This window comes from Gopherus evgoodei, chromosome 2, assembly GCF_007399415.2.
Source record: "Gopherus evgoodei ecotype Sinaloan lineage chromosome 2, rGopEvg1_v1.p, whole genome shotgun sequence".
NCBI lineage: Eukaryota > Metazoa > Chordata > Testudines > Testudinidae > Gopherus > Gopherus evgoodei.
This window is the reverse complement of record NC_044323.1, coordinates 212,213,631-212,230,931: the sequence shown is the minus strand read 5'-3', so window position 1 is coordinate 212,230,931 and position 17,301 is coordinate 212,213,631. Positions and strand designations below refer to the sequence as shown.

Sequence of the window (17,301 nt, the reverse complement as noted above, 5' to 3'; positions counted from 1 at the left end):
GTTGCTTGATTCCCCTGGCCTGGTGGTAGTTCTCCAGCACTACTTACGCAGTATCAGCAGGGTGGTGCAGTATATTAAAGAGCTATGGCAAAGGCACTTGCATACTATTGTGTTGAGGGCTAAACAGGAAAAATTCTGGTTTTGCACTGTGTACCAGCTGCTGGTAGCCTTCCTCCAATAATCTAACCTCACTTCGGGGTAGAGGTGTACTAAGAGATTTTTCCTATTGTGCATTTTCTACATAATTACAAAGTCAGTAGTACTGTTTAGAGATTAATGGACTAAAATCTTTTAGTTTTCATGAAAGAAGGGTGATTCATAATTCAATAGAAATATAAAAGAATAAAGCAGTAGATTCACTTCATTTTTTGTTTCATTGGTTATCTTTTTCTTTAGAAAGAATAATGCAGTATCAAATAGACATTGTAAGAGAACACTTAGTTTACCTCCAATAGGAGATATCCGAAATTACTAAATTTTAGAGGTATGCAGAGTTCTACCTTTCTTGCACTTGTATTTTTTGAATGTTCTTTAATGTGTCTGATTATATCTGCTGTGTTACAGGGGATGACCTTATTAATGATGGGCTCCGCAGAGGCACTCCCTGAGGAACCAGTAGCTCGACCTGTGTTTGTGGAAGACATGACAGAGGAGCAGTTAGCCTCAGCTGTAAGCATATTTTATACCTCAGATTCCTATTATCCTTTGGATAACTGCACTTTTCAGTGTATTTATAATGTTTATTTAAAAGTGGATCTTAAACTGTAGTTTATTTACTTATCATTTCTAGTATCTAACAAACCTGAAGGTGTTGACAATGTAATGTGACTTTGGAGGAAATGGTAAAAAGTTTGCTTTAATTTATAGCTCATTTAACTAATGTCATTTGGCTTGAACCAACCTTCTGATGGGGTAGGCATACAGTAGAACCTCAGAGTTATGAACACCAGAGTTACAAACTGATCAGTCAACCACATACCTCATTTGGAACCAGAAGTACCCAATCAGGCAACACTAGAGGAAAAATAAGCCAATACAATACTGTGTTTAAATGTAAAGTACTTTAAAAAAAAAAAAAAGGCAAAGAAGCATTTTTCTTATGCACAATAAAGTTTCAAAGCTAGATTAAGGCAATGTTTAGTTTTAAACTTTTAAAAAACAACCATAACATTTTGTTCAGAGTTACGAACAACCTCCATTCCCAAGGTGTTCGTCTCTCAGGTTCTACTGTAGTACAGACTTCCCAGATGTGGCTCTGGAGAAACATCTGAAGCCAGACTTGTTATTGTCCTTGTGTTTTTGATCCTGGGCTTCTCTTGAACAAAGACTACTAGTAGTGTTAAATTATTTGGTGGCTTTTCTATATTTATAATGGTGCCCCCTAAAAATATCCTAGTCTCCTTATGTGAACATTGGTTCCCAGTTGAAAATTTGAAACTCTTTTTACACTGTTGGAGTACACTTTGTGAGAGGAGAATCTGTGGGGGAAAAAATTGATGTAATGTTCAGGATGTATTTTTTTTTAATAACTTGAATAGTTTTGTTTGTCCTTAATCTGAACTAGGAGCTCTTTTATGCTAATTAAAAAAATACCACAAACTTCCAAGGTGACTTTGAACACTGGCTGCTGTACATGTGGAACAATAGTTCTGTTACAAATATCCATATGATGATGGCTTTGTATTTTAAGACTGACATGTATTTTAATACTTACATAAGAGCCGCCTGTGGTCTAAGAGGAAAATAATTGATACTTAAATTAAATATACCTGTGAGACTAGAGCTATCCAGTCACCTAGACTAACTTTAAATAATAGAGGAAAACAAGGAGACATGTCAATCTTGGATCAAATTTGAAGGACTTTACATGTTACTTTTTCTCTTACCAAATTTTATGTCCATGAATTTTTGACATCTGAATTTTAAATATGCCTATACTCTGGTTTGTTTTTTTTTAAACAGACACACTAACACAGTTTGTGAGCTAGATTAATGCTTTTTCCCAATAATGTATCCAAATGTTTAGTTGACTCATTTTGTACAAATCAGTTTTTCCTGATATTTGGCTCACTTTTTATTAAACAAGCTTTACAAAATTTAATGTATTTGTGCAATCATTTCTAATGGTTCCTGAAATTGTCATGGTCCAGTTATTCCATTAGTATGACCATTTTCTTTAAGAAGTTAGATCAATATTTTTAAAATGTAAACTTCAGGACCTCAGAAATTCAAAAAACTTTAACTCCTCCCTGTAAACTAGTGATAAAGCAAAGCAGTATTTTAACAATTTAACAATGGATTTCATTACTTTTCAGAGTTCTGCTGAGAACATAGATGTTGTTTTAACATTGATTTGATTATATTACAACTACACCTCTACCCCTCTATAACGTGACCGATATAATGCGGGTTTGCATACAACGCGGTAAAGCTCTGACATGCTGCTCTGAGCAGCGTGTTAAGGGTGCTGGATCAGGCTGGGGCCAAGGGGTTCGATAAGGGGCAGAGGGTCTCGGGGATGGTCAGGGGCTCCTCCTTCCCCGCCTCCCAGGGTCTGGAGGGCAGGAGCTGAGGGAGGGCACTTTTGGGGGCCCTACAGTCCCAGAGTGGCCCAGGGGATTAGCAGGGGGCTGGGAGCAGCCCGCTCTGCTTCCCTCGCCCCGGCCCTAGCCATGTCACTTGGGGGAGGGGGGCTTGGCGGAAGGGATCCCCCCCCGCACTCTCCAGCAGCTGCAGAAGCAGAGCATCCGGGCCCCAGCCCGCTCCACTCTGTCAACTCCCAGCCACAGCGCTCCGCTTCTCACCGCAGGTGAGTATGGAGGGCGTCCTTTCCCCAACCTCCCTGCATTCACCTGTGGTAGGAAGCAGCGCGCCATGGCAGGGAGGTGGCAGAGTGGAGCAGGCTGGGGCCATGTCGCTCCGTTTCTCACTGCTCGTGAGTGCGAAGGGCATCCTTTCCCCAACTCACTAGCAGCGGGAAGCCCAGCTCCCAGCCGTGACGCTCCACTTCCCGCCGCGGGTGAGTGCAGGACCTTTCTCCAGCTGCCCCCCAGTGACACTGCTGGGGCTGAGGCCGTGTCGCTCCGCTTCCCGCTGCGGGTGAGTGCAGGACCTTTCTCCAGCTGTCCACTAGTGACACAGCTGGGGGTGTTTCGCTCCGCTTCCCGCCGCAGGTGAGTGCGTGGTGGCATCCTTTCCCCAACCTCCCCGAACTCACCGATGGCAGGAAGTGGAGCGCCGCAGCTGGGAGCTGGCGGAGTGGAGTGGACTGGGGCCGGACTGCTCCGCTTCTCGCTGCTGCTGGTGAGTGCCTGTCAGGGGGCAGGGGTGGTGGTGGATAGGGGTCGGAGCAGTCAGGAAAACGGTGGGTTGGGTAGGTGGTGGGGCCCTGGAGGTGATTAGGGATGGAGGTCTCTGGAGGGGGTAGTCAGGGAACAAGGAACAGGGAGGGGAGAAGCAAGTTTGATATAACGTGGTGAGATTTTTTGTCTCCTAAGGACAGCGTTATATCGGGGTAGAGGCGTGTCGTTAAAAACGTATGCAAGATTATCAAGGCAATCAGCAAGAAAAAATATTTTAAAGTTTGAATTTGATTATAATTGGAACCTCTGTAAATGTGGCCCTTTTAGGAGATTTGCTCTCTAAATTTCATTCTGTTCACTATACCAGAACGTACACACACATAAAATGAAGCACTCTTGAATGTTTTTAAAAGATCAAAAGTGCACTAAAATGTAAAATACTTAAAGCTAACAAGATAATAGAACTAAAAATAAATACATTTTACAAAAATAAATTTGAATTAATAGATTAGATAAAATTTTGATGTAACATGATGGTGAATCAGGTTTCTTTAATTTCAGATCTGACCTAACAAGCTACTGTCTGAGTTAAAGTATTTATACCAAAATAATTTCAAATGTCTCTTAAATCTTCAAGCATCATGTATATTTCCTTGGCAGATGGAGTTACCATGTGGTTTGACAAATCTTGGCAACACTTGTTACATGAATGCTACAGTTCAGTGTATCCGCTCTGTGCCAGAACTGAAAGAGGCCCTTAAGAGGTAGGGTTGAGTACAAAAGTACCAAGATTAAAATTGTTTTCCTTGCATTATGAAGTGTCTGTTGTGTAAAATTGTCATCTTAATAGAGTTACAGACTAATAGAAGCATTGTGTTGGTTACATCTTTGTCATTACTAAGTCAAAGCAGCTGCATATTTATAGAAGCTGAAATATTTTTAAGAGAATTGATTCTATCTCACTAAAAAAGTTTACATGCAAATTCTGATCCAGTCTACTGCAAATAAGACTTCACAGAACTGTTTAGGCAGGTTGCTGAACTTTGATCATCTACTCTTCTTGGGTTTACATATATTCTGTTTTTTCTAAAGTATTATGATCTCTCCTTTTTTAAAAAACAAAACAAAACAACCTGTTATGCAGTTAACTTAAGAACCAGTCCTGTTCCTTTGCGAAAACACTTTTCCATAAGTCTGTCCACTAGTTTGTTTGCAAACTGTCCAATTACAGATTATATAGCTTGTGATGTTCAGCATGTTACATTTTGTTGGCAACACAATGAAAGATTTAGTTTTATAAATCCACAAGCATTTTTTTAATACTTAGTATTTCCTAATTTTCCTGACTCTTCTAGATTGAGGTGTGGAAACAACCAATTTCTACACTGATTTAATTGTGAGTAATGCACTGTCTTGAGGGTCAGCAAGATAAATAAATCTGTTCTTCCAGACTTACCATTGGAGAATTCCAGTGAGAGAGCCAACAGGCATACAATATGAGAGGTCTTCAACACTGAAGAATTGTGGGAATAATGGTCATTTAGGCAGGATTACATAACTCATGTAGAATGATCAAAACTCTTGACGCTTCTGCACTTGACTTGGTTTCCTCAGTATTCCTGATGAATTCTATGATCACCCTTCAGCTCTTTTCCCTCCCCTGCACCTCAAATCCTGGGATGTGGATTTGGTGGTGAGGCTGCACCGGACCCTGAAACAGTGTGAGGGCCAGGCCTATCCCAGAAATACCCCAGGGCCCTGCCCCTCCATCAGCTGTGGGCGGACAGGCAGGCAGGCTTAGCACAGCAGGATCTAACTATGGAAGAGCTTATTATGAAAGGGATTGAGGTGTGGGTTAAGAGGGTTCTGGGTTGGGCAGTTTGGGTGTGGGCGGCTCAGTGGGGGGTCCGGATGTGATGGGGGATGGGATTACAGCTGCAGGGGCAATGGGACTATGCAGCGGGATAGGTGAAGGTGGTTGGGGCTCAGTGGGCGGGGTGGCAGGGTGTGGCAGGGGGGTTTGGGTGCTCGGGGAATGGGGGTGGGCATGGTCTGGATGCAGCTGGTTGGGGCTCAGTGCAGTGGGGGTCCAGGTGAATAGGGAGTAAGGCTTGTGGTATCGGTTCAAATGCAGGGGGCCGAGCAGGGGTTGTGGCTTGGTGGGGAGATGATCTGGGTGCAGGGTTGGGGGGTTTGGATGTAGGGGAGCATTGGCAGGTGCGGGGTGAGGCTGTGTGGAGGTCTGGGTATGGGGGCTTCCAGATGCATGGGGGTTGGATGGGGGAGCAGCTCCCTGTACAGTGACCCCTCCCCATGCAGCTGAGGAGTGATGGGGGCAAGAAGTGTGTGTGTGGGAGGGAAGAGCTTCCTGCAGCTGGGGGAGGTTTCTAGGGGTGGGTCTGACCCGGTCTCAGCCCCAGCTACTACTCGCAGGGAAAGTGTGCTCCTCCCCCATCCCAGATGGGACTGCAAGCTGAGCCCAGTGCAGTTAGGAGCCACCAGGTGGGGCTGGGGAGGGCCAGGTATGGGGTGGGGGAAGATTGGGAGGGGTCTGAGTCGGGGGGGGGGGAAGGGGTTGGATGCTTGGGGGTTGGGTGGACAGAGAGTGGGTCTGACCAAGGACCACCTGGGGAGTCCCCAAGCCCCCTGTCTCCCCTCAGTAATTTAGCTCACTGTTGGCTGCCCCAGGTGCCTGATGCACCTGAGCTGCTGGGGAGTGGCATGTGATCGCTCTTGCAGCTTCCCTTTGATTCCCCGTCAGAGAGTCATTTTTCTGTAGGGGAAACAAAGAAATCTGCAGGGGACATGAATTCTGCACCCACAGAGTCATGCAGAATTCCCCCAGGAGTAACATGTACAGTAATACTGATTATCCAAATACTTATTCAAATTAATTGCCTTCCATTCTATTCAATAATCAAGATTTGACTGTTAAAGTAATGAGTCTGGCATCAGTGTTGCCTTGTATTAACTTTGATAGCTATTTCTAGGCTGTAAAACTTATGCATCTAACTACACTGGAAAACTCTTCAGAAATAATCTTGGGGGGTGGGGAATCCCATAAATCTTAATTTCAGTCAGGAAATCTCTTTCACACTTAGTTTTAGTGCTGTATTTAGTATCTTAAATATTACATGGGTGAGTGTCAAAATATATCCTATAAAACTGGCAGGATGCAATAAAACGTGGAAGTATTCTACCTGCTGGGAAACCAGCCCTGGAAAAAGACACATTCACTGCTCTGAATGGTGTTTGCAGGACTCGCCCTTTCTCTTCTCTCTTGATGGCAGCACAAAAGGATAGTGAGGAGGGAAGTAAAGCTGAGTTAGCTCAGCTGGGCGAGCTTAGTGTTCTAGTTTCACTTCACATCAGCTATCCTATTGAGGTCTCTAGGAGCGTCGTCCCCCTTTAGCTTCCCATGGTTGATGTACCCCTTTCTGATGATACGGATACTGTCCCTGACATCAATTTTTGTGGAAGCCAGGTCCAAGGTTGAAGTAAGAGAAGCACAGATCCCTCTTCCTATCTTGGAGAAGCCTGTTTCCTCAGAGCCTCTCCTCTACATACTAAAGTAAGGGCTCAATTAGGAAGAGGAATTTGATATAGGAGTAGCAGGAGAGGCTCCCAGGCTTGCCCAGCAGTGAGTGTAGCAGCAGCATCACCTGACGGAAAATATGTACCTGAACTACGCTGCCTCAAAGATCTGTTCCATCCATTACTTCCCTCTAACTGGAGCAGGGAAGAAAGGGTGCCCACCAGCTCTATAAATTTTGAATAAAATTTAATCTTAAGAGCATAAGAACTACCATACTGGGTCAGACCATGGTCCATCTTGCCCAGTATCCTATCTCCAATAGTAGCCCATACCAGAGCTTCAGGCACAATGTACAGAACAGTGCAGTTATCAAGTGATCCATCCTTGTCTTTCTCTCCCAGCTTCTGATAGTCAGAGGTTTAGGGTTGCCTCAACCATGGGTTTCAGTCACTGATCATCTTGGCTAATAGCCATTGATGGACCTACCCTCCGTGAACTTATCTAGTTCTTTTTTTAACCCAGTTATACTTTTGGCTATCACTGCATCTCATGGCAATGATCTCCACAGGTTAGTTGTACATTGTGTGAAAAAGTACTTCCTCTTGTTTGTATTGAACCTCCTGCCTATTAATTTCATTGGGTGACCCCTACTTTTTGTATTGTGTGAAAATGTAAAGAACACTTCTGTATTCACTTTTTCTACATCATTTATGATTTTATAGACCTCTATCATATGCCCCCTTAGTCATCTCTTTTTTTAAAAAACTGAACTAATCTCTTTAGTCTCTCCTCATGGAAGTCATTCCAGACTTTGATTATCTTGGCCTTTCTCTAACTTTTTCCAGTTCCACTAAATACTTTCTGAGGTGGGTTGACCAGAACTAGACACAATATTCAAACCCCAACCCCCCTAGCTGGCTGGGAACCCTAGACAGAATATTCAAACCCCCCCAAACCCCCCAGCTGGCTGGGAACCTGCTTGGGGACATGAACTCCTTTTGGTTACTTACTCTCTTGTCCCCATTCTCTTCTCCTTGCAACAGTTCATTGTTTCATAAGAGAGAGATGTGTGACAATAGCTACCAGAACTAGTGGGCTCCCCTCAGCTTTGATCTGCTTTAACCACTGAGTGTGGCTATTTCTCCCCACCTTGGCTCAAATCATTTTAGGAAGCAGATGTTGTTGCTCCTATGTGAAGCCGTAGAAACCTGTGGTTAGGCAAGTGTTCAGCCTTACTTTTCATGTGCTAAGCAAGGAAAGTCTCCTCTTCCAAGAAACAGGAAGAGAAGGGGGACAGAATTAAATGGAAGTAGAGTGTATGCAAAAGTACATAGAATTAAAATAATCAAATTTTTAATATTTTTTTTTCATTTACCCTTAAGCAAAAGTGATTTGAGGGATGCCAGCCTTTCCTTTGCTTCAGTGTAATTATAGCAGAAATGATGGTTTGGGGTGGGTGTCAAAGCACTAGACTAGAGGATGTATGCTGCTAGGAGGTAAATACTTGGATTACATCAAGTTCAGTGAATCTCCCCAGAACCCTTTTTTAGAATGTTTGTTTTTTTTAATTTCTATCTGATCATTTTATCCACTCCCCTCTTTTGTGAATTAAAAACCTGGTGTTTATTTTTTAAACATTATTTTATATGGTTTCGTTTAATTGCATGCAAATTATTTGAATCTCTTGTAGATATGCCGGTGCCTTAAGAGCTTCAGGAGAAATGGCCTCTGCTCAGTATATTACTGCAGGTCAGTATTTGGATTAGAACACAGTGTTTTTGCTATTATGTAACTTTACCTCTTGGCAGCTGGAGTCCAGGATTATTGTTGCAAGTCTTTCATGTGTGTTTTTCTTTGGAGTTTATGCCTGGGTAACTCCAGAGCACTGAGGGGTTCATTTTAACTTTTACCAACTAATGTACTTCTAAGGAATAGACTAATCTTGGATGCAAGGCATACTTTTCTGCACCTTCCAAAATCTACTACAACAAAGGTATACTTGGAGTAGTGTGGATTACTCACATGAAACTAGGCACAATCTAGCCTAAAATGTAAATCTATTATAACCCTTATTTCTTAAGTATGGTTTAAAGTAATTGGGACTTTAAAGCACTCCTCTCCATCATTTGAGCTGAACACTTGCCATGTAAACATTTTAGTGGACAGTTCTTCTTTTTCTCTTAATATAGGCTATAACTGTATTTCTGGAACTCACCATCCCAGTGACACTACATTTAATAGATGTTATTGGCCTTGCAATACCACTGGAGTAATATTGACTGCTACCCTCAATATGCCGTAATCCTTACCCTAGAGATTCAAACATCATAATAGTGTCGTATATTTAATCTCCAAAGGGAAAGTCACATTTTATTTTGGTGCTGGTGCTGGTGGTCTGGGTAGCAGGAGCTCATAAAGGCCCAGTATCTCTGAGCTCTAACTAGAACTCTAGTTAGACCCTTTACATTTGAACAAGGGTACTACTTGTCCACTTTTTCTTTTTTTACTCTGTTTCATTGCCCCACTAAGATGCTGGGCCAGCACACTGGGATTTCTACCAGTCCATTTAAGGAAAAACAAAACAAAATAAAGAAGGAAAGGTCCAGTTTGTGGGTATGCCTGCTGATCGAATTTTGGGGTGGTAAGTTCAATGGTTACTCTATACAACCATGCCTGCCCCTTCCCCTCTCACTGCCTTTACTTTGTGTCCCTTATTTTCTTTTGAGGTGACAATGTTGCTTCTGAGGAGTCTAATACATTGATAAGTAAATCCTTAGTTAACTCTTTGGTGCTGGGCTGGTCCGGAGCTCCTGCATGACACACGAGCATTTTTTTAATGCCTGTGTAATATTGAGATAATGCCTCTTGGAGTCAGTATTTAAGAGATGTTGGATCACAGGAACAGGAAGAAACTGGCCATAAAACTTAGTTCTTTTTGTTATAAAATACGTTAGCTATATCCATTGGTATAAAAGCTTCATGCCTCAGTCTCCTTCCTGTAAAGCCTACATCACAGGCTGTTGTGAGCAGCAGTCAGTGTCTGTAAAGCACTTTGTAAACTTGAAGTGCTGTATAATGGGTACATTTTTTAGAAAGAAGAGTAATATATGCAGCTAGAAATGGGAGGAAAGTTGTGTTGTGTTGCCACTCAACATATTCTTAATCAGCATCATCCACTACACTGCAAATAGTTTTGAACTTTCTGCACTAGTGTACATTCACTTGCTTTCCTGGGTGCGAAGTTGAAGTATTCCGTGAAGAATTTTACGTGTGGAAAAATCAAGTTCAGCAATAAGTGACACTTAAGGCACTGTGGCTTTCAGTTGTGGAAAGTGGATCTTAACCTGAACACCTTTGTTTTTAGGTATAGACATGTTACAAAGACATTGTGCCTCAGGAGTGTGTTAAATAGCTCTTGGTGAATGAAGATTCTACTTTTGGGCTGTTAGTGAGGAACCAGCTTCAAACGGCATCAAAGGGCAAGGCACTGTGTGCCTATCTTTCATATCTGAGTCATTTGTTACACCTGCATAATCATATTTGCAGGCACATTTTGCCGGTGCATGTTTTGTAACTACTGTTAAACAATTTGGTCCTATGGTGAAAAGCTCTAATTTGACACTCTTAAATAAATGTTCCCTTTGAATATTGTTGCCTTCTTACTGTTCATTTTAACTACTAGTTTGCTGTAATATTTTTAAGTTGATCTTTTTAAATTTGTTTTATTTTCAAAACTCACTTGCTTTATTTTTAAGCTCTTAGAGATTTGTTTGATTCCATGGATAAAACGTCCTCCAGCATCCCACCCATCATCCTCCTGCAGTTTTTACACATGGCCTTCCCACAATTTGCAGAGAAAGGTGATCAAGGCCAATATCTTCAACAGGTAAAGACTTTCACTTAACTTCTAATGTAGTATACAGTGTCCAAGCAATACATTTCTGGAAAAGATGTATTTATGAAATAACTTATTCTGTCATAGATAACAGTTGCAAAGCATTAACTCAACAGAAAATTACTACTTCTAGCTGTTGAAGTCCAAATATTATTCTGTAGCCTTTTGTATCCCAAAAGCTAGATGTTTTTGTGGGGTATAGGAAAAAAAAAGTTGCATGCAGAGTCAAACACCAGCTTAGCAAAATGAGTATTTTTGGAATGGCAACAAGTTCATAGTTAATGAATCGTCAGGTTCCAAACTTTGTTATAATCAGGGGATTGATAGTAGTTTCATAATAGTACATATCTGACATCATAAATGCCAATTATTGGTATCTAGTCAAATTTCAATATTCTGTTTTTTTCATAGGATGCCAATGAATGCTGGGTACAAATGATGAGGGTACTACAGCAAAAGTTGGAAGGGATAGAAGGTGATGCTCTTATGGAGGTAATTGAAATCATCTTACATTATTCTATAATTCTGACTACAGATGTGGCTATAATAGAGTATTCATGATTTACATTCCTATTGGGTGAATATGTCAATAAATAGTTGAACCAGTTTCATTAGGTTGGAGCATTACCAGGTTCTCCTTAGGTTATATTTATAGTCTAATAAATGAAATTGCCTCATGATGTTGAGCGCCAGTGCAACATTGCCTGTGCTATGGAAGGAGTCTCCATGTTGGTCCTACGTAAGCCAGTGTGGAAGACCACAGTGGTGAAGGGCCACAGAATTAGTGCTTATGTGAGTCCAGTGGCCCTAATATTCTATTTATTTGATATGACGTTGGCTGCTTCTGAAAACTGTCGTCATGCTTTGTGGATTCAGAGAAGGATGTCAGCAGGAATGCTGCGGCAAACAGCATTAGCTTAGTTAATTCATCAAGAACTTTATTTCCTCCAGGGTTAAGGGCGAGACTTCCCCCAGAGTGTAGATTTAAAAAAAATACTTTGTGGAGTGTCTTGGTTTACAAAGGTCAGTGATAAAACAGCTTTGTTTATAGTTTAAGAAGTATTAGAGAACTCTACCTTTCAATGAAAAATAAAGTGATGCTGGTTTTAATAACAAAGACATTTGCTGTTTCTTGCCAGTATTATGGTCTGAAGAGACTGCTTTCACAGTAATTACATGCTAACGTTGGTGTCTAGTCTAAATCTTTTCCACTCTGATAGGGAGACTAAGCAAATGAAATTTCAGCTTACCTATGGTTACACAAGAAAAACTAGGTATGTGTTCTTTTGGAGTGAATAGGCATTAATGAACTATCTTTTAAAAGTACTTAATTGTAGTCTGAATGGAAAAGATTGTGTTTTTGTTTGCTACTTATTTATAATAGAACCTGTTTTGCAGACTGACTCTGGAGTTTCAGCAGCAGCTTCTAAAAAGAAGAGTTTAGTTGATCAGTTCTTCAGCATTGAATTTGAAACAACGTATCCTAAGGATTTTAAATCAAGATCTAAAGAGCCATAGTGATTTAGTTACTTAGAGTGGGGAGGGGATTTCACACATAAGGAATAACATAAATGAAAAGCTTAACCCAGGAGAGAGAAGATACTTGGCTAAAAGATGCATCTGGTATTGTAGAAATTGTCATAACATATTCCCAGATTTGGACATTAGCGTCCAAAATATGGGGGTTAGCATGAAAACCTCCAAGCGTAGTTACCAGCTTGGACCTGGTAAAGCTGCCACCACCCAAAAAATTAGTGTTTTGGGGCACTCTGGTCCCCTCAAAAACCTTCCCTGGGGACCCCAAGACCCAAATCCCTTGAGTCTCACAACAAAGGGAAATAAACCTTTTCCCTTCCCCCCTCCAGGAGTTCCTGGAGAGATACACAGAAGCAAGTTCCGTGAATCTAAACAGAGGGATTCCACCCTCCCCGTTTCCAGCCTTGGAAAACAAAAGTACCGAGAGCTAATCTCTCTTCCCCCCTCACCCAGAGGGAATGCAAAGTCAGGCTAGTAAATCTAACACACACAGATTTCCCCCTGACTTCTTCCTCCCACCAATTCCCTGGTGAGCACAGACTCAATTCCCTGGAGTTCCCCACTAAAGAAAAACTCCGACAGGTCTTAAAGCTTTATATAAAAAGAAAGAAAAATACATAAAAATGGTCTCTCTGTATTAAGGTGACAAATACAGGGTCAATTGCTTAAAAGAAGTATGAATAAACAGCCTTATTCAAAAAGAATACAATTTAAAACACTCCAGCAACTACACACATGTAAAATACAAAAAAACATATAAATCACTATCTGATCTTTTGTACTTACAACTGGGAAACAGAAGATTAGAAAGCAAGAGACAGAAATCCTCCCATAGCCGAGAGAGACACAGGCACAAGACAAAGAACTTAGACATAAACTTCCCTCCACCCAGACCTGAAAAAGTCTGGTTTCCTGATTGGTCCTCTGGTCAGGTGCTTCAGGTTACCTCGTTCCAGGTGTAAGAGACATTAACCCTTAGCTATCTGTTTATGACACGCCCCCCAAATTGCAGACAATGGGGAAGCTCACTGGCGGCGATTTCCTCCTAGAACTTCAAAATAACCAGATTAATACAACACATGCACCTTTACATATACCACTAAGTATATAACTAACAGACTTATACATTTTAAGAACACTTTTTAACTACTGGATTCTGGGAAACTCTCACGGGAGAGAGCATCAGCTACTTTGTTAGAAGCTCCTGAGATGTGCTGAATTCTGTTTATGACAGAAATACATAAAAGCACATCACAAAAATTAGAATAAGCAGTAACAGGAAAAATGGTACCTTTTTGTTTTTAAAAAAAGTTTCCAAAGCTTAAATACCCAATGTCTTTCCGTTTAGAAACTAATAGCATTTGAAGTTCTTTGCCTCAGGAAATGCTGAGAGTCTACTTGTACCTGGACACCAATGATAACTTAATATAAAAGGGACTAGATGGGCACTCATTTAGTCACTGATTTGAGTGTTGCTGATGTTCTTGGCAATGTACAAAACATGAAGTAAACTATCCCTTTCCTGAGGAATTTTTTCAAATGCAACAAATACATAACAAATAAGTCTCTCACCCTCAAGTGACTAGGAAGTGGATTCATCATGCAATTTTCAAAGAGTAGCATTTTTTTAATAGAAAAATATTTTGTGTAGGGAGGTGGAGCAACACTGACATGCTCCACAGAAGTGGCATTTCAGTCATCTACCCATATTGGAACTGAGTGCCATATTTGGGCCTGGGGAATCCGTCCCCTCCTCTTCCCCCCCCCCTCCCCGACATATGGGGAAGGAACTGAGGCAGCTTGTTTGCTTTTCTGAGATGTTGAGAGGGAAATATCTGTTAAGATCAGGGTCGTAATCCTATATAACTTGATGTAGAGTCAGGCATTAGATCTTTTTGGAGCAAGAGAGCCAAGCTTTTCTGCTTTCATACCATGGACCTCATTTTAGTTTCTGAGCCCCTAAACTGTGGGTGGAGGAGCAGAATGCATATAGGGTAGGAGAACAGATACATAGGTCAGTGGCATGATGAAATGAGTCCACAGAAAGTTTGGGGTGTAGCTTGGAGAATGGGGAGGACATGGTAATGGAAGGGCATGTGGAACAGAGATGAAGGTGTAGAAAAGGGAAGAGTTAGCTGATAGGGAGACTAGGAGGTGCATGGTGGAAGGAACTGCAAATGAGGAAAGCCTGGACATAGGTGATCCACTATCAAGTGGTCACCTGATAGGAAGAACAGTGAAAGGAGGCGAAGGATAAAATTAGAGAAGAGGAAGTGATGGGGAGACTAGTTACAGAGTTAAGGAAGAAAGAAAGGAAGTTGAGATAGGAAGGAAGAAGGCATGGAAGGGGATGTGTACAATCATTAAGGATATGATTTAGTCACAGATTCAGTGACTTTACTGGATGTCTGTGACTTCAGCTGTCAGCGGCTGGAGGCAGGGCTGAGCACACCCCTCTGCCCTCCATGGCTGCCATTGGGACTGTATGACCCCTCTGCAGCTTCGGCTGGGGCTGCAGCCACAATTGCTGCTTCACCCTCTCGCCCACAATGGCTGGCACCAGGGCCATGTGCCCCTGCGCCCAGTGACTGCGGCCAAGGCCATGCATCCCTGTTCTGCAGCTGCAGGGCCAGAACCGGGGCTGTGTGCTCTCTACTTCCTCGTCTCCCCCACACAGACTGTGCTGGGGCCGAAGCCAGGGCAGTGCCCTCTCCCCACCCATGGTAGTGGAACTAATTGTCATTTCCCCCCTCTCTCCCAAATGGGGCTCCAGCCATCATTCCTCTTCTCTCCCTAGCCTTGCCACCTTGTTAGTTTTAGTAAAGTCACAGTCAGACTCCTGTGAATTTTTGCTTATTGTCCATGACTTTTGTAGTAAAAAAATAACCGTGACAAAATCTTAACCTTAACCATCATAAAATACCTATCAGTTTTCAAAGAGATGGCTGTTCAGTGGTCTGAAGTGTGGGGAGCATAGGAGATAGCAGATGTAGAAGAACTTAGGGCAATTGTCTCTACTCCCCTCATTCACTATCAGTGGAGTGTAATGTCTTAGCAGATCCCAGGATTTGATATTGGCAAACCAAATAGAGTAAAATGGCCTTTGCAAGGTTGTGTCAACAAAACGTGTATTGCGAGCTGTGGCTGTTTCCATGGATTAACGCTCTAGCCATTAGACTGGTTAAAGCAGAGAAGAGTGGGTGGAGATTTATTTAACAGAAGGGCTTTTCAGTGTTCCAAATCTTAGTAGTTTCTTTCTGTTGTTAAAACCACATTTATGTAAAAATTAAGCCTTCTAAAGGGAGGAGTAAAAATACTATCTAATCAGGCGCTTCAGATTGTATTAACTGTTTAGTATTCCATTGATCCTACTAATGTAAATAGAGCATAGTTCAGCTCTTAGGGTATGATGGTTTTCCTTAATTGCATGAAGCATGAAATGTACAGAATCAGAAGAGGAAGAAGTAACTAAAGGAAAAGAGAATCAGCTTCAACTTAGCTGCTTTATTAATCAAGAAGTCAAATATCTTTTTACAGGACTTAAATTGGTAAGTAGTATTAAATATATCTTGTTTGATTTATATTCTAAATTACCTATGTCAGAGCTCTTGGCTTTCAGAGACAATATCTGACAGCAAGCTTCACTTCCCAACTTTAAAAGGTAGCTGACCTTTTGAGGTGGAATATGGCAAGAGGAAAAGGGGAGGTGAATTGTTTATTAACCAACAATAAAACATTAATAGAGTGCTAGCTGGAATCTGACATAGCGCAGCCAGAGATTGATTTCTAATTCCAGCTGTCTTCAAGAAAATCTATTGATCATGCTTAGGGCTCTGTGTCTGTCACAGAGGTCATGGAAGTCACAGATTCTGTGACTTCCTGCACCTTCATGATTTCTGAATTAGCCAGTGTGGCTGTCCCCATGGCTAGCTGCTCAGGCGGCCCTGGGGGCAGCAACACCGGTCACTGCTGGAGTGGCTCTGCAGCTAGCTCCTAGGGCGGACCGTCTGAGCGGGGGTGGCCCCCAGGAGGTCCTTCCTTGTTCTCCCTCCCCCCCAGCAGTGACCAAGTGGCAGCAGACGCCCTGGGGCTTCCTTCCCCCACCTCCTCCCCAGCAACAGCCTGAGCAGCAGCAGGCCCCTTGGGGTCCCAGCCTCAGCACAAGGGTATTTATGATATAAGTCACAGAGAGGTCATGGGCCATGACTTTTTGTTTCTTGTCCATGACTTTTACTAAAAATACCCATGATTAAATTGTAGCCTTAATTGTGCTGAATTGTGCTCCCAAACTATCATAGGGTTTGGATAAATATTCTTATTTGAACTGAGACCAAAAAAGCAAATGACCTAAACGCTTGGAGTATGTCTTTCCAGGAATAAGGCCAAATACTTTGTACTACTGAGAAAAACATGTAGGTTAGTACCATTTTTAATTGCGGCTATGTTTATCAAGTCAGCCATTGTTGAATTTGCCACCACGTACAGAAAGATACTCCTTTGGCTGTTGGTGAAACAGCTGGCAGACCAAGCAGGAGCAGAAGCATACTGGTAGGCCGAACAAGCAGAATGCCAAATTTGAGAACCCTTCCTACACAAATGGTGTAAGGGAATACTAAGCTGACAAACATAAAAGGAAGGGGTACCTGTTAACTTCCTCAGCAAACTATCACATTTTTTTTTCTTCTACTTCACTCATCCAATGGTAGCTGCTATAATGGCTAGTGTACTGTCAGCAATAAATTCTGAGGCAAACAAATTTACAGCAGCATAAAGTAGAAAAACATTTAAAAGTGAGTTATTAAAAACTAATGCTACCCTCCTGCAAAAATTGTGGGGCTGTCCTGTGAATTTAAGCTTAACATGCAATATTATATGCACGGCCAGATTACCACCAGGTGTAGTATTTGTATAAAATAATAGTACTTTGAGAGTTGTTTACATTCTATAAAATATTTCCACAAGAGTTCACTCTTATTTGTGAGAGAAATAGTGTATATGGGATGAGAAACCTTATATAAATTTAAAAAAAAATT

At 41.8% G+C, this 17,301-nt stretch overlaps 1 protein-coding gene across 2 annotated transcripts in view; it reads left to right on the top strand.

Moving 5' to 3' along the window:
* Window positions 1-17,301, top strand: part of USP14 (ubiquitin specific peptidase 14) — a 37,385-nt gene that overhangs the window by 9,005 nt on the left and 11,079 nt on the right. For both annotated transcript variants that reach the window (XM_030552879.1, XM_030552880.1), the window contains exons 4-10: window positions 565-669; window positions 3,963-4,066; window positions 8,528-8,586; window positions 10,593-10,723; window positions 11,144-11,224; window positions 12,131-12,210; window positions 15,702-15,816. In XM_030552879.1, coding sequence (XP_030408739.1) covers window positions 565-669; window positions 3,963-4,066; window positions 8,528-8,586; window positions 10,593-10,723; window positions 11,144-11,224; window positions 12,131-12,210; window positions 15,702-15,816 — 675 coding nt within the window. The remainder of the gene's footprint in view (window positions 1-564; window positions 670-3,962; window positions 4,067-8,527; window positions 8,587-10,592; window positions 10,724-11,143; window positions 11,225-12,130; window positions 12,211-15,701; window positions 15,817-17,301) is intronic.